Source organism: Ruditapes philippinarum, unplaced genomic scaffold, assembly GCF_026571515.1.
Source record: "Ruditapes philippinarum isolate M1 unplaced genomic scaffold, ASM2657151v2 ctg1525_1_1_1_1, whole genome shotgun sequence".
NCBI classification, from domain to species: Eukaryota; Metazoa; Mollusca; class Bivalvia; order Venerida; family Veneridae; genus Ruditapes; species Ruditapes philippinarum.
The window spans coordinates 20,178-47,686 of NW_026864043.1; the positions used below are offsets into that span (position 1 = coordinate 20,178).

At 32.0% G+C, this 27,509-nt stretch overlaps 1 protein-coding gene and 1 long non-coding RNA gene across 2 annotated transcripts; both read left to right on the forward strand.

Moving 5' to 3' along the window:
- Positions 1-14,212: 14,212 nt before the first annotated feature.
- On the forward strand, positions 14,213-21,826 carry LOC132724248 (uncharacterized). The gene is made up of 3 exons (XR_009624881.1): positions 14,213-14,389; positions 14,651-14,827; positions 21,656-21,826. It is a non-coding gene; the product is annotated as an uncharacterized LOC132724248 (long non-coding RNA).
- A 235-nt stretch (positions 21,827-22,061) lies between these two features.
- LOC132724256 (uncharacterized) lies at positions 22,062-26,164 on the forward strand. Its single transcript, XM_060709090.1, has 3 exons — positions 22,062-22,234; positions 22,775-22,951; positions 25,252-26,164. Exons 1-3 carry the CDS (start codon positions 22,210-22,212, stop codon positions 25,962-25,964), a joined length of 915 nt encoding a protein of 304 aa, XP_060565073.1. The 5' UTR covers positions 22,062-22,209; the 3' UTR covers positions 25,965-26,164.
- The last annotated feature ends 1,345 nt before the right edge of the window (positions 26,165-27,509 follow it).

The following is a 27,509-nucleotide window of genomic DNA, read 5'->3' on the forward strand; positions in this document are numbered from 1 at the left end:
ACTGTATGTTAAAGTTCCCCATCTATGCTATATATGATCATTTTCTGTAAAAATAATGATATAAGTGCCAAATAATGGACTTTGCTCTATTATCATTTATCAAAATATTTTTCCAGGAAGTTGTGACTGTTATGAAATAAATTTAACTAACAAAATTCAGATTTTTAAAAAATCAAAGTCATTAAAATTAATAATGTCTCATGAAAAGACATAATTAAACTAGAATAAAAAAGCATTTAAAAAAATTCTCTCTTAACATATTATATGTTGATGTTTTGAAATTTACTAAGTTATGTTAAAATTTAAAAAAATAAATTTAAATAAATGAATTTATTCATTCATCTTTGGATCTTCTTATCTGATTTAAAATCCCATGAATGGTTCAGTTTAAATTTTTAACCATTTAGCCATGGGCAAGCATAATGTCTCTGACTGATGAATCCTTGTACTCAGGATTTGTACTCAACTATAATCTTATCGACAAACCAATTTAAATACTTTACCCTGTCAATGGAATTTAATGAAATATGACTCTCATTACCTTCAGATACATTTGATTTATTTTCAATTAAATATTTTGATTGGTATTGAATATCATCAGATTAGTCTTCAAGCATCATGGCTTTTTTGTCATAAATACTATCTATTTTCCCCTGAAATCAAAATTATCAATTTATTGAGTCCTGAAGATATTTATGATGAAATCTTAATTGATATCCCAGGTTTGAACGAATAAATATATAATTCCAAGCCGCAACAACTGGAAAAAACAGGTTTAACAGGTATATAAAGCCAGTCTAAAAATAAAATATCTATGCATATTCATCATTCCTGGACCTCCATCTATTTGATGAATTTCTTAAACCTGTAAATACTTCATATATTTCTATTCAATTTATAAATTTTAAAGATATATTTCTATTCAATTTATAAATTTTAAAGATATATTTTTATGTTTATATACATAATGACTAAGATAGACAGATAAGAACAAACAAATTAGAAAACATTAGTTACATCCATCGTATGTATCATATGTTTTATTAATATAATTATCTATAAAATTGTGTAATGTTGACAAGTTACATAATATAGCATAGTATATTGTTGTGTTGTGTAGCATAAAGACCAATTTACACTTTCCCGGTAATGGCCATGGTATCGATACAGTTTCTTTAGCCGTCTAACCGGGTTGTAACGTGGTGTTTTTCTGAAAAATCAAATTGCGTTTACACATCCCCGACAGAGCCCAGGTGTATTCCAAATACAATACATAATATAGCATCGGATATATACAGTAAGTGTCGATGTTAACCCGGTGTATTTCCAGTTGATACCTGTAGAGACCCGACTGGATATGGTTTTAAAAAGGTTCATCCCTACCATCCCCATTTAAGCCACAGTAACGCAACGGGTAATACTGATACTGTCCCGGTCACACCTGGGTAATGCGCCATTATGCTTCCCGGTTCAAATTTATGAGAATAAAACTGCTTGACCTTCAACGCCTAAAGAGGTTAAAGTACCTTTGGAAACGACAACCCTAGATAGCATAATGGTCGAACCAGCTGGACAGTAAAAAAAGAAAAAGTTCACATTAGAAGAAAAAGCAGAGACCTGTTCCTCCTCTTCTCACAGATGAGCAAGAAAAGGTCATAGCTAAATGACTTAAATCAACGAATTTTTAACAAAATGATCAAAAGTAGCACTTCAAGTGTATATATACATGTTCTTTAAATTACCTGTAATCGGCATGGGGTCGTGACGCCACAATCTATCACCATTGTATAGCCGGGATTTGCCGGCAATATTTGGGACATTAACGGGTCCAACCGGAGCATTGCCGCCAACAACCGCGTACCTTGGTTCTACCGTAGCTCTGCCTGTTTTTACTGTGGTGGCATTATCTCATCACCAGTCCTGGCTTTGCCTTGTGGACATTAATTAACACGCAATCCGGTTTACTTTGGTTTGTCACGGTATGAATGTGGTATAAATGGGTGTCCTCGGCGATTCTCGGTGCCAAGCCGATAGAACATGGTTCTTAGCTTCTCTCCTGGTATTTGCCTGTGAGCCCAGGTTGTATTAAACATTTTAATACATCTGTGGTTATCTCCCGGTTTGTCCCGGTTCACCACGGTTTGTCCCGGTGTACTTAACCGTGACGAACCAGGATGTCAAACCAGGACTGTGTAAATGGGGTTTAAGAAGCGTCATGTTTATGTCACCAAAGAAAATATTTTGAATCTTGAATTCATGAACAGATAATTATGTAAAAATTTATTAATTAACGGTTTTGTTTGTTTTTATAAAATACTGCAGGCTCAGTTTGAATCGAAGGTCAATTAGAAGGTAGTGGTGATAATTATTGGTCAAAAATTAATCAAATGTTTAAATTATATCATTTTCAATGGATTCTTCTGATATATTTTACTCTTAATAATGGGTCAGTATTTTGATTTATATGCCTATGCAGTGAACATATAATAGATTAATGACATGGCAGCTAGAAAGCTCAGTCAGTTCAGCCCCTAATACATGTACAATATTCTGATGATCCCAGGTTTGATTCCGGTCAAAAGGCACATTTTCTTACCCTGTTATATTTGGTGCAAAATGTGATAATAGCTTATAAGAAGTATATTCTGTTATTAATGAAATGAATAATGGAAAAGAATTCTATATGGTAGGGATGTCGCAGTATATCTAGCTGTTCAATAATATTGGGAGAAGATATATAATTAACAAACCTTATATCTCAGTTGGTAGAGCTGTGGAATGGTATTCAATGCATGAAAGGTTTGGGCTCCAGTCAGGCTGATTTTTTAAACCCTGTTATTTTAAGGATCCAAAATGGAGCTATGCTGGTCAATTCACTTTGTCACTTACCGGTAAATGCTCCGATGAAAAGGGGCAAATTTCAATAAAGTAAGGGTTATGTCAATGCATAGATGAGAGAAAAATGTTTAAGCTGTAGACTTGCAGTGTGGTATTCCAAGGGTTCTGTTTTTTGTAGTGCTGTGGTATGGTACATGTATTTCGAAAGTCTCTGGATTGAATCTTAGTCAGGCTGCATTTTTCTGTCACCCTAGTTGTGATATTACTAATCTAATTATTTCCCGCATATATTAATGCTTTGTAATGTTTCAAGTCAATATTGTTAAATATATAAGTAATAGAAAGAGCACCGAAACACGAGGCTATCTGATTTGTACGAGGGGGCGTAGCCCCCGAGTATAAATCAGATTGCCGAGTGTTTTGGTGTTCTTTCTCTTTTGTATCATAGTCAAACATAAAAGCACGTTCCCTGTTGTCACAATATGAAACCCCGGCAAAAATGAACCAATGAACGAACATCTGAATATGACATTTCTGTCGCTTTCCCTTTCTCTGCCGTCACAATATGTAAACCCCAGCAAAAATGAGCATATCAATGGGCATGCTCTGGAGTGCGGGTAACTAATACCCGCACTCCAGTTAACGCACTGTGCATGTATATGTATACGATTTAACCCTAACACATTTTCAACAGAAAGGTCTCCAAACTATGATACAATTATTGTTTATGTGATTTTATTTTTGATAAGACATTGTAACAGTTTAACTTCTTAATTTGACATTTTTGTATGAGGGGGGGGGAGAAGCCCTTAATAACCTCCTCACTAGTGAATTTTATTTTGCATGATGAAGATAGCTTGAAAGGATTTTAATTAAGATTATTAAAATGCAACATATATAATAAGACAGACATTTCACCTATTGGATTGTAAAAATATTTACGGATTGTCATGCCAAAAAATTATATGAGCCATGTCATGACAAAACCAACATAATGGGTTTGCGACCAGCATGGATCCAGACCAGCCTGCGCATCCGCGCAGTCTGATCAGGATCCATGTTGATCAGTTTCTCTACTTGTTATAGGGTTTGTAAGCGAACAGCATGGATCCTGATCAGACTGCGCGGATGCGCAGGCTGGTCTGGATCCATGCTGGTCGCAAACGCATTATGTTTGTTTTGTCATGATGCGGCGCATATGTAGCCCTCCTCGGTGACATTAAACAGTCAAAACTGGCCATACATGTTGGAACTTGTAGACCATGAGATAGGGTGGTCTGTAGGAAGACAGAGGCGGATCGGAGGTCAAGACTGGGAGAATCGTGAAGGCACTGTGATGTTCAGATCCCTCAGTTAGGAAGTGCACTCAAGATCATGGTCTTCAATTACTTTATTTGTTTATTTGGAGAAGAGGTGCCAGAAATATTACTGGCACAGTGTATGGTATCAGAAAAAGCACAGACTGTAATAAAAGTCAAAATTGGCTCTGCATCAACATGGTTCTGATGACAAAAATAGAGACCGTAATGTCAACATGGTCAAGCAATGTATACCTCAGTGCTTGTAGTGCTTTAAGAATATAATCTTGAGCACTTTATCATCAAACTGCATTTAATCAAATATCTATTAACGTCCGGTGTTTTTTTTTATTTATAAACTATATTCAAGAAAAAAATAAGAACACAATTATATGTATTCATATGAAAATGATGACTCATATGAAAATTCCAGGAAAACTTAGCATTCCCACAAAAGTTATACCATAAGATGCAGAATTTATTTTGGAATAAAACGGTATACATTTCTTCTTATTTGGAGTGTATATAAGACCGTTAGTGCGATTATCACGGCACTACTCCCAACCGTGTAATAATAACGAAGCGTGGTAACATAACAAATTGTACAAAAAGAAGTATGTTTTTAAAAAATTAACATTGAACGTAGAACTAGTTTTAAAAGAAATTATTTATCATTCGGATAAAACTGATTAATTATAAAGTCGTGCGTGTGATTATCACGGCACTACCCATAACCGTGCCCTTATTACGCCGCCACATAATAATCATACGCTGGTCACAGACCAGAACCACTTTATAAATTGTTTAAACTACTGAGCACAGGTAAAATTCAAATTGTGACATTTTTGTTTTCTGTTTCATGGTAAAGTCAGAAGAACCACGTGACCTAAAATTTACATTAATAACCTTCTCATCAAAATCTGTGGTTACCATACAACATTGAACTCCCTTCCCTTTTACATACGTATTAATATGTTTCAAGCGCTAAATATATAAATATAACTTTATATAATATGTATACAGTCTAAATAAAAAATACACTATTGAGCAGTTATTTAATTAGGTAGTTTTTTAAAGGGGACGGCTCGTGTAATAATCAATAATATTCAGTTTGAAACTCTGAATTCTTTTCCACCATATCTAACAATTTTGGCTCATTTGACATACATTTTTTGTCCATTTATCATCCTAATCATAACTTTGTTTTGTCTAATACTTAACCATTGGATGCGAATGTGTGTATACAATGTTCTCAAATGGAATGGAATTCACGGGTTGTTGAAAAAAGGCAACAAATAAAAACAAAAAAAGATATGGAAAATTGCCTTTTCCAGTATCTACTCCAACAGAGCACTACACTATTATGCTAATAAAATATTTATCAGGTAGTAAAAGATTTAAGCGATAAAAAATGTGCTTTAATACAAAAATTATCGACACTATTATTGGATAAACCTTCAGCTGAATACACATGTAGACACAAAATTGATTTCGGAGAAAATAGAATTATACTGTATATAATTCAAATATGTTTGATTAAATTTGATATAATTTCGTACGCATGACTGTTGTTACTTCGGCGAGAAATAATCGAACACTTGCACTATTCTAATTTCTAATACAAGTTTTACATTTCCGCAATACAAGTAGCTCTATTTGATTGCACTTTTATTGATAACCATTATTTAATTAATAACTTACATTCAAACGCTTCGATTTGTTAAGATAATGTTATTCTAATTAAGAACTAAAACTCCACGAGTCGGATGTGTCGCCTTGTGAACAATATAGTTTTGGAGAAATTGCCAGGACAAAAATTAAATATGAAAATTAACAAAAGTCACGGCACTTCTTATCAATAACATCTATCAGCACACAACATGTACAAGTACAAATGTTGGTGCAATGCAGCAATTGAGAAGCTCCGCGCAAAAAAAATGTGCTCATTACAGATACCTTACCAAATTAGTCCTACGCACAGGTCTTGTTAAATTCAGATTAAGTACTATTGTAGATTTTTTCCGAATGTTTTGTAAACCATTTTTTGCATAATTATACTTATCTTATGCACTGTCCATAATTAAAAACAGGGGAAAATTTTTTAATATAAAAATGCTTTCACTGATGCCTACCTGGTAAGGAAAGTAATTCCATTGAATACGAACAAGACTTGTAAGTGTTATGTGACATGACTGAACTGTGTTTTATTTGTGTCACTACTGTAGTCAGTAACAGAAGATGATAGAAATATAAAAGTATGTTATAATTGTAACAAATATACAAATAGTAACAAAAGGGACTAATATTATAATACAGTAATGTTACATGTATATTTTTCATGTCAAATTAAAAAAAAATGGTTTCTTTCAATACTGAAAGTAGAACACACATTTCAAAAAGACCAAATTCAGGATTTTTTGTTTATTATACACGCGTTACATGGTGATACAGTACTTATCAATATAATAAAGGACTGTTACCTGAATGTTAGGTAGGTATGAGGAAATTCACTAATATCATATTCGTGCGAGACAAAGATATGAAAGCTATTTGACATTGGTATATATAAAAAAAAACTATTGTTAATTAATTTTAAGTGAGATCAATATATATTATTTGTTGAATTGCTTTAAACCAATTCATAAAAAAACATAGCACTTCATGTTCAAAACTGCAGATCAAAGTTTCTGTTGTTGTCATGATATCTATCTATATCCTATACTTAAGGTGATTCTGCTTTGTCAGCCATGTTTGTTTTCACTAAAGTCTGTCCAAAGTGAAAGTAGGCCAAAATTCATATAACAACAAAGCTCGTATTGTAAAATGATAAACCATTTGAAAGTACACTTCCAGGTTTATATTTTAAAGACAATTATAAACAAAAATAAAAATGATAACAATAAGAATATTTACCTTGAATGTGCTACATTTCTAAAGACCAAAAACATTCTGTTGCAAATGTTTATGCACATTTCATGAATGGCAAAATCCTTTTTAAAGTCTGTTTTAGTGCCAACAAAAGCTATTTTTTGCAGCAAATACAAAAATCTTCCCAAACCTAACTCCAAATAAATCAGTATCTCATGTCCTTCTAAGCACATGGCCTCCATTATTTTTTGTAAAAAGTAGTGCAAGAAAACAATCATCATTAATAGCCTTATGAACTACAATTAAAATGAAAAAACAATCAAACTTTAAAATCTAACCTTTTTATGTGTAACAGTGAAGTCTATCTGTTTGTCATGTACACAAGAAATAGGTAAATGATGTTTATTTTCATGGTTCTACTTTTTCACACATGTCATGGAGGTCATGTTTCTTTTCAAGGTCAGATAAACTACTTTCCTAAGATTTATGTTTTTTAAAGTAAAACTGTTTTTTTTTTGTATTTTCTGCAAAAAAAATAGCATTTGTTTGCACTAAAATATACTTTAAACTGGATTTTGCCATTCATGAAATGTGCATAAAACTTTGCAACAGAATGTTTTTGGTCTTTGGAAATGTAGCCCATTCAAGGTAAATTTCTTATTGTTATCATTTTTATTTATGTTTAAGATAGTCTTAAAAACATAGAATTGGAATTGTACTTGCAAATTGCTCATCATTATATGAGCTTTGTTGTTATATGAATTTTGGCCTACTTTCACTTTGGACAGACTTTGTGAAAACAAACATGGCTGAGAAAGCGGAAACACCTTATTGAAGGTCCATCCGCATTGCAGCTTTCGCTGTAAAGTACGGACCCCCGTACATATCACCAGTCATACTTTTTTTCTTTTTTCTTTTACTCAAAGTGGTATGCTGTTCCAGTAACGCGAATGAAATATAACGTTATATACTAAAGTTTAATTATTTCAAAACAACCAATTTATCAACATGTTATTATTAAACATTTAATTTCATGAATATAAATTGAAAATAATTATCAAAAACGAAATTGTTGAAATCTAATTCCTGAAATCTTTTTTATATTGACAAATTCAATCACTAATAGTATACTTGATATGCTGTGTGTAAATGTATTTCAAAATGTAACAAATTATAATATCATGTTCTACTAAAAAAGGGAAATAACAAATTAATAACCGAAGTAACATTTATCGCTATTTATAGCTTTCGAATTTATGTAACAGCAGAACTGCTTTCCGGTTCTCATTCATTAATATGACATGCTGCGAATCAACGACGGGGAAATCAATATAGAAATCGAAAGGAGTTCTTGAATGCGGATTTACTTTTAGCTGTTAATCGAAAGGATTTATTGCTCAAATCCGGGCCCATGGACTAAAAAAAAAAATAGTAAACACAAATAAGTTTAAAGCAATGAAGTTTAAAGTCTATAGCTTTTATAATTTAGGAGAAATGGCCAGGACAAAAATAAAAGTATGAAAAATAATGAAGGTAATAACTCAAAATAAAAAGTGCAGATTATCAGTTCTTGTACACTGCACTTTTTCTTAAGAGATCTATCATCAAATGAAGTTAACAGACCAAAGCTTTAATACTCCAGGTGAAAATGGCCTGGACATAAATAAAGTATGAAAATTAACAAACGGCAATAACTCAAAAAAATAAGAAATGCACAGTACTTGTGCATTGCACTTCTTTTTAATGAGATCTATCATCTTATGAAGTTTCATGTCCATAGCTTTTATACTTTAGGAGAAATAACCTGGGCAAAAATAAAATATGAAAATTAACAAAGGGCGATACCTCAAAAGAGAAGAAATGCAGAGTACCGGTTCTTGTGCACTGCACTTTTTCTAAATGAGATCTACCATCCTATGAAGCTCCATGCCCATAGCTTTTATCCTTTTGGAGAAATGGCCTGGGCAAAAATCAAAATAAAATTTGAAAGTAAACAAAGGGCAATAATTCAATAAAATAAGAAATGCAAAGACCGGCTCTCATGCAATGCACATTTTCTTAATGAGATCTATCACCCTATGAAAGTTCAAGTCCATAGCTTTTATACTTTAGGAGAAAAGGCCCAGACAAAAATAAAGTATGAAAAATAACAAAAAACATAAAGAAGTCAAGACTAATGACGGTCCTTGTGCTCTGCGCTCCGAATTATTATAAAAAGCATGCATACTAAATTTTAAGTCAATCCGACTTTTAATGACTGACTTATACTGAGAAATTGCCAGGACAAAAATTAAATATGAAAATTAACAAAAGTCACGGCACTTCTTATCAATAACATCTATCAGCACACAACATGTACAAGTACAAATGTTGGTGCAATGCAGCAATTGAGAAGCTCCGCGCAAAAAAAATGTGCTCATTACAGATACCTAACCAAATTAGTCCTACGCACAGGTCTTGTTAAATTCAGATTAAGTACTATTGTAGATTTTTTCCGAATGTTTTGTAAACCATTTTTTGCATAATTATACTTATCTTATGCACTGTCCATAATTAAAAACAGGGGAAAATTTTTTAATATAAAAATGCTTTCACTGATGCCTACCTGGTAAGGAAAGTAATTCCATTGAATACGAACAAGACTTGTAAGTGTTATGTGACATGACTGAACTGTGTTTTATTTGTGTTACTACTGTAGTCAGTAACAGAAGATGATAGAAATATAAAAGTATGTTATAATTGTAACAAATATACAAATAGTAACAAAAGGGACTAATATTATAATACAGTAATGTTACATGTATATTTTTCATGTCAAATTAAAAAAAAATGGTTTCTTTCAATACTGAAAGTAGAACACACATTTCAAAAAGACCAAATTCAGGATTTTTTGTTTATTATACACGCGTTACATGGTGATACAGTACTTATCAATATAATAAAGGACTGTTACCTGAATGTTAGGTAGGTATGAGGAAATTCACTAATATCATATTCGTGCGAGACAAAGATATGAAAGCTATTTGACATTGGTTATATATAAAAAAAACTATTGTTAATTAATTTTAAGTGAGATCAATATATATTATTTGTTGAATTGCTTTAAACCAATTCATAAAAAACATAGCACTTCATGTTCAAACTGCAGATCAAAGTTTCTGTTGTTGTCATGATATCTATCTATATCCTATACTTAAGGTGATTCTGCTTTGTCAGCCATGTTTGTTTTCACTAAAGTCTGTCCAAAGTGAAAGTAGGCCAAAATTCATATAACAACAAAGCTCGTATTGTAAAATGATAAACCATTTGAAAGTACACTTCCAGGTTTATATTTTAAAGACAATTATAAACAAAAATAAAAATGATAACAATAAGAATATTTACCTTGAATGTGCTACATTTCTAAAGACCAAAAACATTCTGTTGCAAATGTTTATGCACATTTCATGAATGGCAAAATCCTTTTTAAAGTCTGTTTTAGTGCCAACAAAAGCTATTTTTTGCAGCAAATACAAAAATCTTCCCAAACCTAACTCCAAATAAATCAGTATCTCATGTCCTTCTAAGCACATGGCCTCCATTATTTTTTGTAAAAAGTAGTGCAAGAAAACAATCATCATTAATAGCCTTATGAACTACAATTAAAATGAAAAAACAATCAAACTTTAAAATCTAACCTTTTTATGTGTAACAGTGAAGTCTATCTGTTTGTCATGTACACAAGAAATAGGTAAATGATGTTTATTTTCATGGTTCTACTTTTTCACACATGTCATGGAGGTCATGTTTCTTTTCAAGGTCAGATAAACTACTTTCCTAAGATTTATGTTTTTTAAAGTAAAACTGTTTTTTTTTGTATTTTCTGCAAAAAAAATAGCATTTGTTTGCACTAAAATATACTTTAAACTGGATTTTGCCATTCATGAAATGTGCATAAAACTTTGCAACAGAATGTTTTTGGTCTTTGGAAATGTAGCCCATTCAAGGTAAATTTCTTATTGTTATCATTTTTATTTATGTTTAAGATAGTCTTAAAAACATAGAATTGGAATTGTACTTGCAAATTGCTCATCATTATATGAGCTTTGTTGTTATATGAATTTTGGCCTACTTTCACTTTGGACAGACTTTGTGAAAACAAACATGGCTGAGAAAGCGGAAACACCTTATTGAAGGTCCATCCGCATTGCAGCTTTCGCTGTAAAGTACGGACCCCCGTACATATCACCAGTCATACTTTTTTTCTTTTTTCTTTTACTCAAAGTGGTATGCTGTTCCAGTAACGCGAATGAAATATAACGTTATATACTAAAGTTTAATTATTTCAAAACAACCAATATATCAACATGTTATTATTAAACATTTAATTTCATGAATATAAATTGAAAATAATTATCAAAAACGAAATTGTTGAAATCTAATTCCTGAAATCTTTTTTATATTGACAAATTCAATCACTAATAGTATACTTGATATGCTGTGTGTAAATGTATTTCAAAATGTAACAAATTATAATTTCATGTTCTACTAAAAAAGGGAAATAACAAATTAATAACCGAAGTAACATTTATCGCTATTTATAGCTTTCGAATTTATGTAACAGCAGAACTGCTTTCCGGTTCTCATTCATTAATATGACATGCTGCGAATCAACGACGGGGAAATCAATATAGAAATCGAAAGGAGTTCTTGAATGCGGATTTACTTTTAGCTGTTAATCGAAAGGATTTATTGCTCAAATCCGGGCCCATGGACTAAAAAAAAATAGTAAACACAAATAAGTTTAAAGCAATGAAGTTTAAAGTCTATAGCTTTTATAATTTAGGAGAAATGGCCAGGACAAAAATAAAAGTATGAAAAATAATGAAGGTAATAACTCAAAAATAAAAAGTGCAGATTATCAGTTCTTGTACACTGCACTTTTTCTTAAGAGATCTATCATCAAATGAAGTTAACAGACCAAAGCTTTAATACTCCAGGTGAAATGGCCTGGACATAAATAAAGTATGAAAATTAACAAACGGCAATAACTCAAAAAAATAAGAAATGCACAGTACTTGTGCATTGCACTTCTTTTTAATGAGATCTATCATCTTATGAAGTTTCATGTCCATAGCTTTTATACTTTAGGAGAAATAACCTGGGCAAAAATAAAATATGAAAATTAACAAAGGGCGATACCTCAAAAGAGAAGAAATGCAGAGTACCGGTTCTTGTGCACTGCACTTTTTCTAAATGAGATCTACCATCCTATGAAGCTCCATGCCCATAGCTTTTATCCTTTTGGAGAAATGGCCTGGGCAAAAATCAAAATAAAATTTGAAAGTAAACAAAGGGCAATAATTCAATAAAATAAGAAATGCAAAGACCGGCTCTCATGCAATGCACATTTTCTTAATGAGATCTATCACCCTATGAAAGTTCAAGTCCATAGCTTTTATACTTTAGGAGAAAAGGCCCAGACAAAAATAAAGTATGAAAAATAACAAAAAACATAAAGAAGTCAAGACTAATGACGGTCCTTGTGCTCTGCGCTCCGAATTATTATAAAAAGCATGCATACTAAATTTTAAGTCAATCCGACTTTTAATGACTGACTTATGCGCCGGACAAGCTTAAGGGGTCGCCGACAACGACGCCGCCGACACCACCGCCGACACCGCCGACAAAAGTAACCCCTATATGTCGACACAAAAAAATGACACATCAATGATTGTCTCTTTACATCCCTGGCAAAATATGACAAACACGCATAGCTAATATCAATATTTAAAATCACAACTGTCTTGAACACTAAGTGAAAACACGATACATCAATAATGTGTTTAAAAAAAGTCTTCATATCTGAAGGTACAAGGCTTAGAGTTTTGATATTTAGTATTTGATATTATCCCAAAGATGTTTAAATTTTACCTCTAGTGTCAAAATTAGCCCCGCCCAGCCCGGGGGTTGTTTTTTTCATATATGTATATACTAAATTCTTAAACAATATTTTTCTCCTAATTGAAAAAGGGTAGAGGATAGATATTTGGCATGGAACATTGTGTAATGGACCTCTATCAAGATTGTTCAAATTATTATGTTATTATGTACATATAATTAAAACTTGTTTTTGTCTGAAGGCACAAGGTATATAATATCAGTTATAGATTCTCTTCCAAAGTTGTTCAAATTTTTACCCTAGTGTCAAAATTGGCCCGACCCAGGGGGGTCATAGTTTTTCATTATGTTTATTTGATAAAAACTTAAAGAATTTGCTCTTCGGAATTCGCAGAGGCTACAGAAAGATATTTGGCATGAAACATTGTGTAGTGGACTTCTATCAAGATTGTTCAAATTATAGCCCTTGGGTCAAAATTGGCCCCACCGTGGGGGTTAATTAATTTCCATTATGCACATTTAGAGAAAACTTAGAAAAAATCTTCTTAAATGAAATGAAGCAACTTACATAGGGATGTCTCATACTTGTTATGCCATTTTCATGTAATATTCAATAGCTGGGAGTAAGTGTAAAGGTCATGATTTTCAGAAATATTTATTAAGTGATTCAGGTCATGAACTCTTGCCAGACAATTGTGATCTTTGTAGAGATATTAATGAAACAATTTTAACACAATATAAGGGCATTATGTTCACACTATGTATATATTAATGATTATGTTTTTTGAAATTGGTTATGTTTAATTGAAATGATGTTTAATTGAAATGATAATATTTAAAAGCGAAGTAATTGTACCTGCATATCAAAGTTTCATACGGCTGTATTATAAACACCTATTTTTTGGCAAAAAAAATCTTTTATTAGCTCCTTTGACCACGAAGTGGTCAAGGTAAGGTATAGTGATGGGGCTATAACCGGCGTCCGGTGTCATCAACAATTGGGTTATTAACAGTCTAGCAGTCACAGTTTTGATCGGACCGAAATACATATCGAGTTCGAGGATGGATAATCTGGGGTGAAAAATTAGGTCACCGGACCTACAAATAGAAAAAAGCTTATAAACAGACTAATGGCTGCAGTTTTGATCCAAATTCAGCCAGGAAGGTTGTTTTGCTGATTTCTAGGTCAAGTTGGGCATTGGCAGGCAAACAGCTTTAATGTTCATTTTAATGTTCATAAAGTTATTTAAAATTTAAGTTGTTTGTGACAATCACGCTAGAACATTTAAACACATCTTATATCTTATTAACAATTACAATATTAGATTGTGGAACACTTACTCCGCCTACAGACGGTGCTGTCGATCATACAAGTGAAGGAACATATTACGAAAGTAAAGCATACTTTTCCTGTAATGCCGGGTACACATTAACTGGATTGTCGTCAGTTACATGTCAAGCAGACAAATCATGGAGTGGAGCAACGCCTACATGCGTCATCAAAAGTATGCCAACAGTTATAATATAATGTTGAGACAGCATCAAAGTTTTTGAAGCACAGCAGCTACTCAATGCACATTCTTATAAATTTATGATTGATTATTTATGTTTTAATTTAGTCTGTTTGAAAGAAACATATTTTACACATTAAGTGACAATTATTATTCTATTTGTAATTTGCCGTGACAATTCTTACAGTGAAGAATCATATACAGATACAAAACAGTTTTTATTCCCCCTGATATTCGTATTATTTTGGTTGTCAGATTGTGGTACCGTGGCAGCTATTCTTAATGGCGCATTCCAATATACTCCAAATACACTATACCAAGGTCTTGCGGAGTTTTCTTGCAACACTGGTTACACCTTGGTAGGAGACGTTACAAGAACGTGCCAAGATACCGGTGTATGGAGCGGTGCTAACCCTGTCTGTCAGATAAAAGGTTTGTATTTTGAGTTGTTGTCTTAACTGATGCAGGCTTTGATATGATATATACAGCATCGTGCATCTTCATTATACGTATTCTGCTTTAAGATAAATGCATTGTGTATATCATTGCCACATTAGCAAATGCCTCAATGCCATGCTTCATCCATTACTGCACATGGTGCTTACAATGTGCCTAATCATTTATTACAAACATTCTATAAGCTCAATAAACCTTAGAATGTTCAAAAAAGAACTAGTTGGCATACTAATGAATAACAAACTATAAAGTACACTTATATCACTGAAAGGCCACTTTAAATGCTGAAATTCTACATATTTTAAAAGGTTATAGTTGTACCAAATTAATCTTTATGCCGCTTCATCCATTTACATTGTTTTTTTATATGTACGTAAGGGATTCAAATAAACTAGTCGTTGTCATTGTTTACCTGCATATACATCACTTCTTATAATTTAGTTATTTTTTATTATGTCTTTAGCGCTTAAGATTGAGTTACATTTTGAGATGAATAAGGCAAAAGTCATTTTTATACTATCCACAACTGATATAATGGCTGAGAGTCCTCCCTCGGTTTAGAAATTTATTAATCAGTTAGGAAGCAATAACGTTTCTTAAAGGTGACAACGGAATCAATTATCACTAAAAATACCTAAAATCAGATTTTTTGCTTATTAGATTTATAAACCTTTCTGAATACATTCATGATTAAAACTTTTGAAGCAGTTAGTCTAGAAACTATGCTTTTTAAAAATTTTAAAACTATAACTATACAATTTTTATCTGCTATGCGCGAAACCTGTCAATTATCGATAACGCGCCGCCCTCTATTGAGGGAAATGAGGGAAATTGGAAGTTCCATAATTATATCCATGAATATTTATTTGTTATTTGTCGATACTACTCGTAATATATGTATCATAAAAACATCTTTTATGAATATTTCAACATTACATCGTTTATCATTTAAGTACCCATTTTATAAATTAACAAATTATCGGCCAGGATGTAACAAATAATTTAGCAGAGAGGTAAATCGCATGAGCATGAGGGGGTGAAAACAATGTAGCTGCCTTTATCCATAATGTGTGAAATAATTATTTATTTATCCCGTAATCTAATAGACATTATATTGAGTTTACGAACTTAAATATGGATTCAAGAGCTTGCTTTACATTCAACCTCGATTTCTAACAATGTCAAAAGCAACAGACAACATATTCATGTGAACGACTTTATATGACAGGTGGTCAGGTGTCCCTTACAAATTTTTTTAAAATATTTTTTCGATAGTCTCCGAATGATTAATTCTTTATGAATCAATGAAAAGGATATGAAAATATATTTTCAGCGAACGTTTTGAACATATAGTTCACTAGTAAATCGAACACAATTAATTAATTGTATGTCCCAGAAGAAATTGAATCTATGTATGCCGTGCATATATAAAATTCGGGATAATAATAGTCATGAACGTCAGATCACATTGATCGATAAATGCCTATTATTTCTATTAAATTATGCAAAGCATTTATATGAACTGATCGGACAAAAAATGTAATAGCCCGGTCTTATTTGTACAACGTATCATGCACGGACTTTAAAAGTATGTCAGGAACAAAGTTTTTTGTTATTTCAATATATATATTATCGGAATTTTATACACGAATTGCAACGATATAATATTATATTAATAATAATGATGCTCTATATAATTATAATATCAAAAGTTAAAAAATTAGATTATCCGATAGTTGTACGAACGTTAAATGCTTCCATTTTACCCCACTGAGTGCCTCAAATTTTACCGATAGTCACGTGACATGTGCGACAGATACCAGACGGACAGTAAATCACGTTAAGATTTGAAGAAATTCTGCTATGAAATTATATTTGATAGCAGTACTTTATTTGGTCAGATGTCACTGGGTCATATAAATTGTTAGAGATTGTTACCGCATCGTGTCAACCTCTTTGGTGTGATATTTGTGTATTATACAATAATTTAACGGACAACGTAGGATAGCCGATTTATGACACCTCGTTTGATGTGCGTCGGACTAACTTTGAATCGGCATAACTTTTTTTAATAAACAAGCAATTAACGTGCGGTTTAAAGCACTTTAAAGGGAGTTTAATTACGGAGGGAATCATTTCAGGGATTTGTGTTTGCTCAATCAGCGACATAATAATCTTTTATTACGTAATATGTATGGTGAAAAAAGTCGCATAAATTGTTTGACGTTACGTATTTTTTTTTTTTTTTTTTGATCTCATTTCAAATTGTTGTTGAAAGAATTTCTTTCATAAAGTTTATGTTTTTGCAACTGCTTATCATGCAAACCATTTTCTTGCGTATATGTTTCACAAGCCTTTTACCTAGCTTACATCTAGCTTATGCACGAAAGCACCTTCATGTTAAAATGGCAGACGAAAGTTTCTGTTGTTAAAATGTCACAATATTCGGCAATTGAACATTCCACTCAAAGAACCATAAAATCCATTGCCTTCAAACAAAATATAGAACAGTGTTAACTAAAGAGACTTGAACTATAGTATACTACTGCGTAACTGACGCACAACGTAGAAATAAAAACGACATTTAAAGTTATGAACTAGGTCTATTTCAATATTCACGGTAAAAATGTCTTGAGTGAAATCAGGGCCGTTAAAAAGAAAACCGGAGAGACCTACGAAAGAGAAAATTTCAAAATGATATTACTATGATACAACAATCGTAAAATGGCCTACTTAATTTTTACCGTAGATTTATAAAGAGTGCAAATATTAAAATCAGCAGGAAACATACGAGCACGCATATTGATTGCAAGCAACATGCAGTTCCGCACACTGATATGAAGGCATCCATTTATGTACTATAAAAGTGCTTATTGACCCTCCGCGCGAAATAGCTATAAATGCTTTTATGTACCGCCGTTTTTATATTCATTAAAGAAATTAAATATACAAATAGAACCTTAAGTACGAAACAGAACAACCGTTTGACTGTCCGTTGATGCAACAAACAAGTGCAAAATAAAAACGCCTAATGGCAGGTAATCATGGACTCGCAATACCAAACAATATACAGTACAAACTAAAATGAAAAACAACGTGTACGTATAAAGATATAAGAGTGGTACAAACTTATTACGTACAAACTTTTTTTCTATTAAAAAGGAACTCATATTTAATTGTTAAGATACTTTGTAATATCCATATCCACAGACTTAACAATCAAGCAGAAAAATAACCGTCGCTTATCCTATTAACACGATCAGTTACTTATAAACCAAGAAATACGCTACAATATATATTGTTCAAAACTTCACTTATTTTCAAATATATGTTCCAAAGACCCTAGAAGCACATAAATAACAGATATGTAATACGATTACTTGATATGATCATCAGGCTGCAGTTTGGCCCAAAAAGAAAAGTGTTTCAGTACATAACTATTGATTAACATGCTGCAATTAACTTTGTTATAAAATAGAATTGTTTCTATCCCCATTACCCAAGTTCAATACATTAAACGAGTGTCGTATGTACAGAGACATAAAAGTATCGTCTGCCAAGCAGCAGAATATCAATCGTACCCCCAAAGCTTATGGTCTTGACAATATAATCGCTGTTAGTAAGAAGTCACATATTGTAGATACCATCAGTCTCGTTATTATACTTCGGGGGTATCCGTGATGTTCCCCTGCGTGACATGCATTGTATCCTATGTTACATAGTTACAAATATGTATTTATAAGTGTGTTGGATATATCTCGGGTTGTCTGATGTCATCATTATAGTTTTTATACATACTTAACTATATATGTGACTTATTATCAGCTATTTAGATATTGAATATTCTGACTGTTGAACAGAGAATTTTACACTTCTAAAGTTTATCTTATAAATGAATAAACGTAAACCATCTAATACAAATTATTTAAAAGTTTGATTTTCACTCGACTGAAGTAATAAATATAAAGTTTAACGAATATGCCATTTATGTGATAAAATGTATGACGATAAGAAACTTTATACCAAACGAAGTAGTAGCCAAAAGTTAACTATTCTATGTATATAACTTAAAGAATAAGAACGCCATTAAATCTAAAATAGGAGTAAATACATGTTCATAATATAATGAGCAGCATACTAAATTATCGTACAAGTGGTGATGTCAACGTGACACTTACCGTACATAAAAATAAAACAGATCAACATTACTATAGGTAAAATGAACAATTCTTTCAATACGGAAAAGTTTTATAAAACCAGATAAACATATATATGCGTGTACTAAAATCAGAAAAAGAAAAGTAATAAAACTAAAAGAAACATACGCATCGGTAGTATAACACTGTTTAACCGGTTTATGACAAGCGCATCCACCATATTTCTTTTAAAGGCCCATTATGCCTCAGAAATAATCTTATTTTTATTTTTCTTAAAAGCTTTTTAATGTTGGTGTACTTTTAAAGTATCTTAACTCTACTCATTATTCAAAGAAAAAATGTCAAAACTCATTACAAGAATACGTCACGCAATATGCATATATTATGCTATAATTTCCCCCTTTTGAAATATATAGTTTTTGTTTTAAACACAGCAGAATTTCAGATGGCAATGTATTTCTATGACGATGTACTATGTACAAGTCTAAATAAAACGTATGTATGTATGTTCTATTTAGCATGTCCAAAGAAAAAGTGCTACAGATCAATTTCTATTAACTTTCCAAATCTTTATTCAAATATCATTAATAAACATAATATGTGACAGAGAAATAAATTCATTCATTCTTATATATTTCTGTACAATGATTATCGTGTGGTGGCATATAAGAGAGCGCGTCAAGTACGTGCCAATTTGCGCCCTGTTTCACCACTTCTGAAATGCATATTGCAACAGTCTGTATATTAAATCGGCCAATTATATTGCCCTTCTGACATATGTGGAGATCTAATTATATTGATAAGATTAGCGTGTGGCCCTTTAAATTAGTTCTTCATAAAAATAACATAATTTTATATTCATTGACTGATTAACATTATATGAGATAAGAAGCGTGCGCTATGTTAATTGAATCTTAATAAATCTAATGTAATTTAAGACTGATAACGGATTTTTTTCTGTACATGTTGTTCCCATGTTCGGGTCAATGTAGACATGTTAACATGTATATTATTTTTGAGATACCTTCATGTATTTCTGCACCATTTTAATTATAAATGTATTTTTCACAATCATCACTTATCACGTTCCCGTTGACTTCTGACATATTACAGGATGGCATTATGCTAATTACAATATGCAGTATAAGAATTAATGATAATTGTAAATATTTATAACGTTGTCATAGACTAATTAATATTGTCAGCAGCTGTAAGACATTCCTAAGATAATTAGAATTAGTGATGTTTTGTAAAGCACCTCATTTAAGTGAATTTGTCTAAAATAAAAGGTCTGGAATTTTGTCGGTTTTAATTGTATCAGACGTAACAACAAACCATACAGTATATATGTCATGTTTTGATTTTTATTAACTTTAATTTAGTTTTTATAAATTTGCCTTATATATTTAAGTTATTTTTAACTATTTTTATATTTTATATTTATTTTTAAATATATAAGGCCAATTTGCACGAAAAAAAGGCAGCGGCCGCTGTGGTGTAGTGGTAAGCATACTGGACCGGCAATCCAGAGACCCATGGTCGAGTCCCGGCTGCTGCGTGCCGATTTTTCGTGCGATTTTTTGTGCGATAAATATTTATAAAGTATCAACTGATTTTTCATATTTAAATAAATATAGTGATCAATGAAAAATGATGATAATAATAATAATAATTATAATTATTATTATAATTACATTTAACATGTATATATAAATATACGTATATCTATATTATCTATTATTATAATTATTCATTTATGAATTTATGACTATACATATTATATTTTTGCGCTAGTTATTTTTAAGTTAATGATTGATGTTCATAAATAATGATTACATTGTAGGTAATGGATAGGTATTTTAATAAATAGACAATTGGTAAAAATGGATTAGTTGGCAATAATCTGTTACTACTAGCTAATATATCAATATCAGTTTTAGATAACTTTTAAATATTTTTATTCTTATTTTTGTTGTTTATTTACTATATATTTTCATTATAATATGATGGAAAATGTTAAATACAGAAACGAATTGTCACAAAAAAACAACAACAAATGTTTGCGTTATATTTTTAACCTCTATTTTGTCATTGATCATATCATCGTCATTAAAACGGAGGTAAAACCGTGTATAATAAAAATATTTTTATCCACATGAATAACAATTATAAGCAAAGATCATACTAACGCATGAGGAATATGGAGAAAAGATAAAATGTTTAGTCATTTTATTAAACATTATTAAACCATTTGCGATCCCGGAGAATGAACTACATAAATGTGCGTAATAGTGACCCATTTAAAAGTTAACAAAATATACTTCTATGTATATTCATCAAATAACTCCGTACAAAGATTTCCAATATTATTCTTGGAATATAAACGCATATAAAAAGATGGAGGACTATTATCCGCAGAACGGACAGGTTCAACGCGTTTCATCTGAGGTTTAAAAGATAGGGATATTATTCCCCTATGTTAGCCAACACTCTGTCTCTCTCTGTCTCTCATTCTCTGCATATAAATTTGTTGCTGCAAAAGCGCATTTGGGTCGACCACAGAAAAAGGAAATCAGAAATTTCCTTTTTTATTCTAGAACGCATTTTATATTTAGATTTCGTAACTAGATGTACTTTTTATATTTAGATTGGGGAACAATTGCTGCTCCAGCGAATGGTAATGTCGATCTAACAGATGGTACGACCTATGAGAGTGTGGCTGTATTTCAATGTAACAATGGATACGACAAGATTGGAGCTTCAAGTCTCGAATGCTTGGCTGACGGTTCTTGGGATGATGCGAAGCCAACATGCAACATAAGAGGTCTGTTTGCAGACTACATGACTCAGACTTAAATTAAATATTATCTTGTTCTGTTCTGGTTACTCATCATTCACACTACTAAATTTTTGCGATAGTAAGTACATGTATATTGAACTTTTTTTTAATTGAGAAATTCAAATTGTAATACTAGTATTTTCCATGAAAGTTCTACTTATTCTTTAATGTTACAATAACCATGCCAGATATATCATGTTTGCTTTGCAGATTGTGGCTTTCTTACGAATCCAGCTAATGGTGCAGTTGACAATAGTGAAGGTACGACATACCTGTCAAATGCTTTATTCACATGCAACATTGGCTATTCTTTGGTTGGATCCAGTACAAGAAGATGTCAGGCGTCCGGGACTTGGAGTGGTATGGACCCAGTGTGTCAAATAAATGGTAAATAGATATGCTTGTCCTTTACCAAAATTAGATACTTGTGTTTACCCAAAATAAGAATAAACAGCATGTCACGCTGACGTCCTGTTTTATTTATTTTATTAATTTCTTTATTTTTTCAAAAAAAAATGTACGATAAAAAGTAAATATGGTTCCTTTTATTGCGGGGTATTATAATAGTATTTTAGGCAAACGGATTTCTTACCTTTTCTCACACTTTTGCTGCATTAGATGTTAAATTTTGTTAAATTTATAACTTGATATCCTTTATTTATTAAAAACCAAGTAGTAAATGTTTCTAATGAAGGTTTATCTGAATTTAGCAAAACAGTGAAAGTATTTTATCCTATATGCACAGCAGTGTCTACAAATATGCTTGACAAGGATATTCGTTTATGTTGTTGTAGGAATGTTTTTGTATCAATATATTCCCACTTTAGAAATGAAAATAACAGATACATGCTATATGATCTAATATCATGCATTGTAGTTCTGTAGTATTTATTTTTCCTGTTAAGATATACTTATTGATTGATATAGATTGCGGGATGTTAAGTAATCCTGCTAATGGCAATGTTGATATTTCTTCTGGTACATCATACGGCATTATGGCATCTTACTCGTGTGACTCAGGATTTGAGCTTAATGGTGTACTTCAGAGAACTTGTCAGGCGGACGGCACGTGGAGTTTGTCTGCTCCAACCTGTGACAGGCCAGGTATTAAGTTAAACTTTTTTAAATTTGCTTTTTGTAAATCGGTTTGTTATTTCGGTTGCTGTATTAGATATCGATTAATTAAAAACAAAGTGTAAAGAGCCTTTTGACAACTGTAATATGTTGTCCCTTTTTGTAGTTCACCTGTCAGAAAGTGACATGGTAAGCTTTAGTGATCACTTTTCGTCCGCGTCCGTCCTACCGTCATCAGTAAACGACACCTCCTCGTAAACCAACCGCTAAACCAATTTCATGCAAACTTCACAGGAATGACCCTTTGGTGGTCACCTTAAAAAAATGCCATGGCAACCGAAAAAAAAACTTAAGATATCTTCTTTAAAAAACCAAAAGAGGTAATGCTTACATATTTGATATGAAACATCTTCTAATAAGTGTCTATCACGTTTGTTCAAATTAATGCCCTAGGGTCAAAATAAGCCCCGCCCAAGGGGGTCAGTGCTTTTCCGTATGTGTATAAAGTAAAAATAAAAAAAAAAAACTCGAAAGAGCTAGAGGTTAATTATTTGGCTTGAAGCATTGTCTGATGTGTGTCTACCAAGTTTGTTTAAATAACAGTTCTGCGGTTAAAATTGTCCGCGCCCCGGGGGAGTCATTGATTCTTTCTTTATATGCTTATAATAAAATCTATCTTAAAAATCTTCTTTTAAAAAAAAACCCCAAAGAGCTAGAGCTAAGATATTTGGCATGAAACATCTTCTAGTGAGTGTCTATCAAGTTTGTTCAAATAAAAACCTTGGAGTCAAAATAAGCCCCCACCGGGGGCGGGGGTCTTTGATTTTCCTTAAAATTTTAATGTATATAGTAAAAACTAAAAAAATATTCTTTTATAAAACCCAAAGAATTAGAGCTTAGATATTAAGCATGAAACTTTTTCTGGTAAGTGTCTACCAAGTTTGTTCAAAAGAAAGCCCTGCGATCAAAATTGGCCCCATCCCCGAGGTACTGATGTTCCTTATATGTCTATAGTAAAAACTTAAAAATCTTCTTTTAAACTTTTTGGGGTCTTAAAATAGAAAAACCTTTAAACATCATCTACTATTAAATTAAACTATGGATGATCACCAAAGTGTGTCTGTAGTATTCTTGGGTAGCATTCTTAGGTAGTGTTTTATCAAATTTGCTCATTTTAATTTGATTAGCCCCTTTTAGATGTCTCTAGAGCTAAAAATAGAAAAAAAACATCTTCTACTACAGAACTAATTGATGGATTATCATTAAATTTTGTTTGAAAAATTCTTAAGTAGTGGTTTATCAAGTTTGCTTATATCAATTTGATTGGCCATTTTAGGGACCGCTGAAGCTAAAAAAAAGAAATACCGTTAAACGTCTGCTGTTACAAAACTAATTGATGAATGAATGATCACCAAACTTTCTCTTTAGCATTCTAATGTAGTCTTTGATCAAGTTTGCTCATATAAATTTGATTGGCCCCTTTTAAGGCCGCCTAAGCTAAAAATAGAAATATCTTTAAACGTCTGCTTCTACAGAACTTATTATGTGATGATCACCAACTTTATCCGTAGCATTCTTAGGTAGTCTTTTATCAAGTTTGCACATATTTTAAATCACATTTGTACCATTTCGTTATAACATCTGTCTGTCTGTCTGTCTGTCTGTCCGACACAATATTTGTCAGGACTACTATCAATAAACTACTGGTGCAATTTCATACAAACTTTACAGGAATGGTCAATATCAAGCCTGGTTGTGCATATTGTGCCGTCCGCAAACTTGTACCTTGATCATTACTTTTTAAGTTCTAGGTGTTTTGTCTTCATACTTGGCCACAACATTCCTTGGGACAAGACCTTTCACAAGACCACACTTACCATAAATGACCTTAAAACATTATCCAATGTGTGTCTATCAAGTTTGTTCAAGTATTAAGGCCCTGGGGTTAACATTTGCCCTGTCCTGGGGTCATTGGTTATTGGTCATTTCCTTATATGTGTATAGTAAAAACTTAAAAACTCTTCATGAAACATGAAACATCTTCTAATGGGTGTCCACCAAGTTTGTTTAAATAACAGTCCCTGGGTTAAAATTGGCCTCGCTCAGGGGGTCTTTATACAGGTGAGCGATTTCAGGGCTATCATGGCCCTCTTGTAAGATAAATCTAGGTTGATTTTGCCCATTAAACACTTTATGCTGTATGTTAAAATTTTGTTGTAACTAAGTTGAATTTCTTATATACATGTATTTTTTGTGACACTAGATTCCTTAACAAAGTTTAGTTCTTTGAATAAAAAGAGGAAAATAAGGACATATCATTTTCTATTTAGCTACAACAACCACTACATCCACTACAATAACAACATCTGCCTCTACAACAACGACTGAACCTGCCACTGCAACAACAACAACACCTACCAGTAAAACTTCATCCCAGACAACACCAACAACAACAACACCACCTGTCACTACATCATTGACCACTTATTTAAGTGATGAAATGATTGTAGTTATTGCTGTTGTTATTGTTGCTGTACTTGTAATAGCTTTAGTCGGGACAGTTATCTTTGTTTGTTTGTTTTATCGACTACGAAGGGGTGGCAGAAAACCTACAAGCCATAAAAGACACAAACAAGGAAATTGTAACAAAGACAATTTGAGACCAGTCGAGCAACATCAGCAGCAGCTTTATATATTAAATGACAGAGGTCGTGAAGAGGAATTAAACCATAAGGAGACAATGAGGTCACGATCATTACGTAATGATGATGGGTATAAATGCTATGATGGGTTTCACTGCGGAAATCATGTCAAACAGAAGGCTGTGAACAAGGGTGATAGAAATCTCAGCAGATTATATTACAAGGAATCGTTTCCAAGGTTTGATGACTACTGTTCATATACAAAGGAGCATGTTTATCCGTCACATACAAGTGGATATGAGTACAGACCATATTACCATGGAGACAGCAGAGGACAGGAAAATCGCCAACATTCCTCTTATTCAGTCTATTCTACACAACAGGAATACATTTATTCTTAATATTCATACATGGGATATTGAGATAATAATAGATATCAATAGAGATTTACAATTGATGGCAGTAATCAAAATATATTTATTTGTGGTACATGTATATGTTCAATTTTAATCACATCTGACAGAATTAAAACAGATATGCAATTATGTTCTTTTTATAAGCCTGATGGCTTACCAAATAGGGATAACTGTTAACAAAACAAAAGAGAACAATGAAGTTCATAATGTTATAATAGAAAAAGGGACCAATGGCAATATTTTAAGTGAAACTGGTCGAATAACTTGAAGGATTTCAATGATTCTGTTGATCACAATACATGTTATTTTCAATTTTCATTGGAATCAACTTATTATTGGAACAATTATGCCCCTTTCTTCATCACATTTTTAATCACAGACAGACAAAAGGTGGTTAAAATAACCAAGCTTTTATCTTTGTGAGCTTTACCATAGCCTTTTAACATTAGGTTGCATAAACTGAGTATGTAAAAGAAAACAGAAGCACGAGTTATATTTTTAATTGCACTTATAATCCATGGCAAATTCTTTCATTTCATTTCACTGTAAATGTTAGTTTTTTGTTCACCAAGTTTCTTTCTTTTTTTAAGTTAAGACATCGTTAAATATCCTTGACATTGACTTCTCCTTTCCCAGCCTTTTTACACCAGCTTAACACAAACAGTCCTCAGTAAAACACTGCAACCATATAAACCTAAAGAATGCATGTAAGCTATTAAATGGTTGGGGTTTTTGATTGCTTCTACCCCCAACACAACTACAACATACAACGGTTTCAGCACCTTACAAATTATACATTATGAACTATTATTCATAACAACCAAACTAAGTGTTTAAAATTTACTCTCCAACTTAATGCAAAGTTATCTAATTTGTTTGAAATTTATTTTTATTGTTTTAAAAACTTGTTATTGCATTATGTATCCAAAAATTATTTACCTGAATTTTTATTATCCCGGTTTTTTCTTCTTGTCCCAGGTCATAACGAAGCATTCAAATTTCATTTACAACTGAACATATCCAGATTATTGTCATTTCATTAACAAGGCTAAGTTTTTTTGTTTTTTTGTTTTTGTTTTTTTTTTCATTGAAAAAAAATCAAAAATATACAGTCCTAACAATTTAAACAGAATATTATCTCCAAAAGTCCTGATATATTATTTCCACAATTTCTTAAATATCAATAAGATCCTTTTTATTAGCTATATTTCCAAGCTTCTGCTGACCCAGATACCTTAGATTTCAAATTTTACAACTGTATAACTGGACAGGACCATCATATGTTTAACAGGGATAATCCAACCCATCATTTTATTTTCACAATTATATAAACATACCAGGAAATAAATGGAGAATGTAGAAATTCAAAATTCACAACATATTTTAATAAGAAAACTTTGCAATGTCGTTCTAAACAGACTCTTCATATAAAATGTAAAAGTTATTGACGACGCGGGTGCCCCACAGTCCACCGAATTGTCAATATTATTATGTCTCTTGGTCAAATGTTTTTTGGCTACATGTGCCCAT

Bases quoted from the DNA above. Each gene is read 5' to 3' on its own strand.
- LOC132724256 (XM_060709090.1), top strand. From the start codon at position 22,210: ATGGACCCAGTGTGTCAAATAAATG. The intron at 22,235-22,774 runs GTAAATAGATAT...TGATTGATATAG, and splicing joins CCCAGTGTGTCAAATAAATG to ATTGCGGGATGTTAAGTAAT. The intron at 22,952-25,251 runs GTATTAAGTTAA...TTTTCTATTTAG, and splicing joins TCCAACCTGTGACAGGCCAG to CTACAACAACCACTACATCC.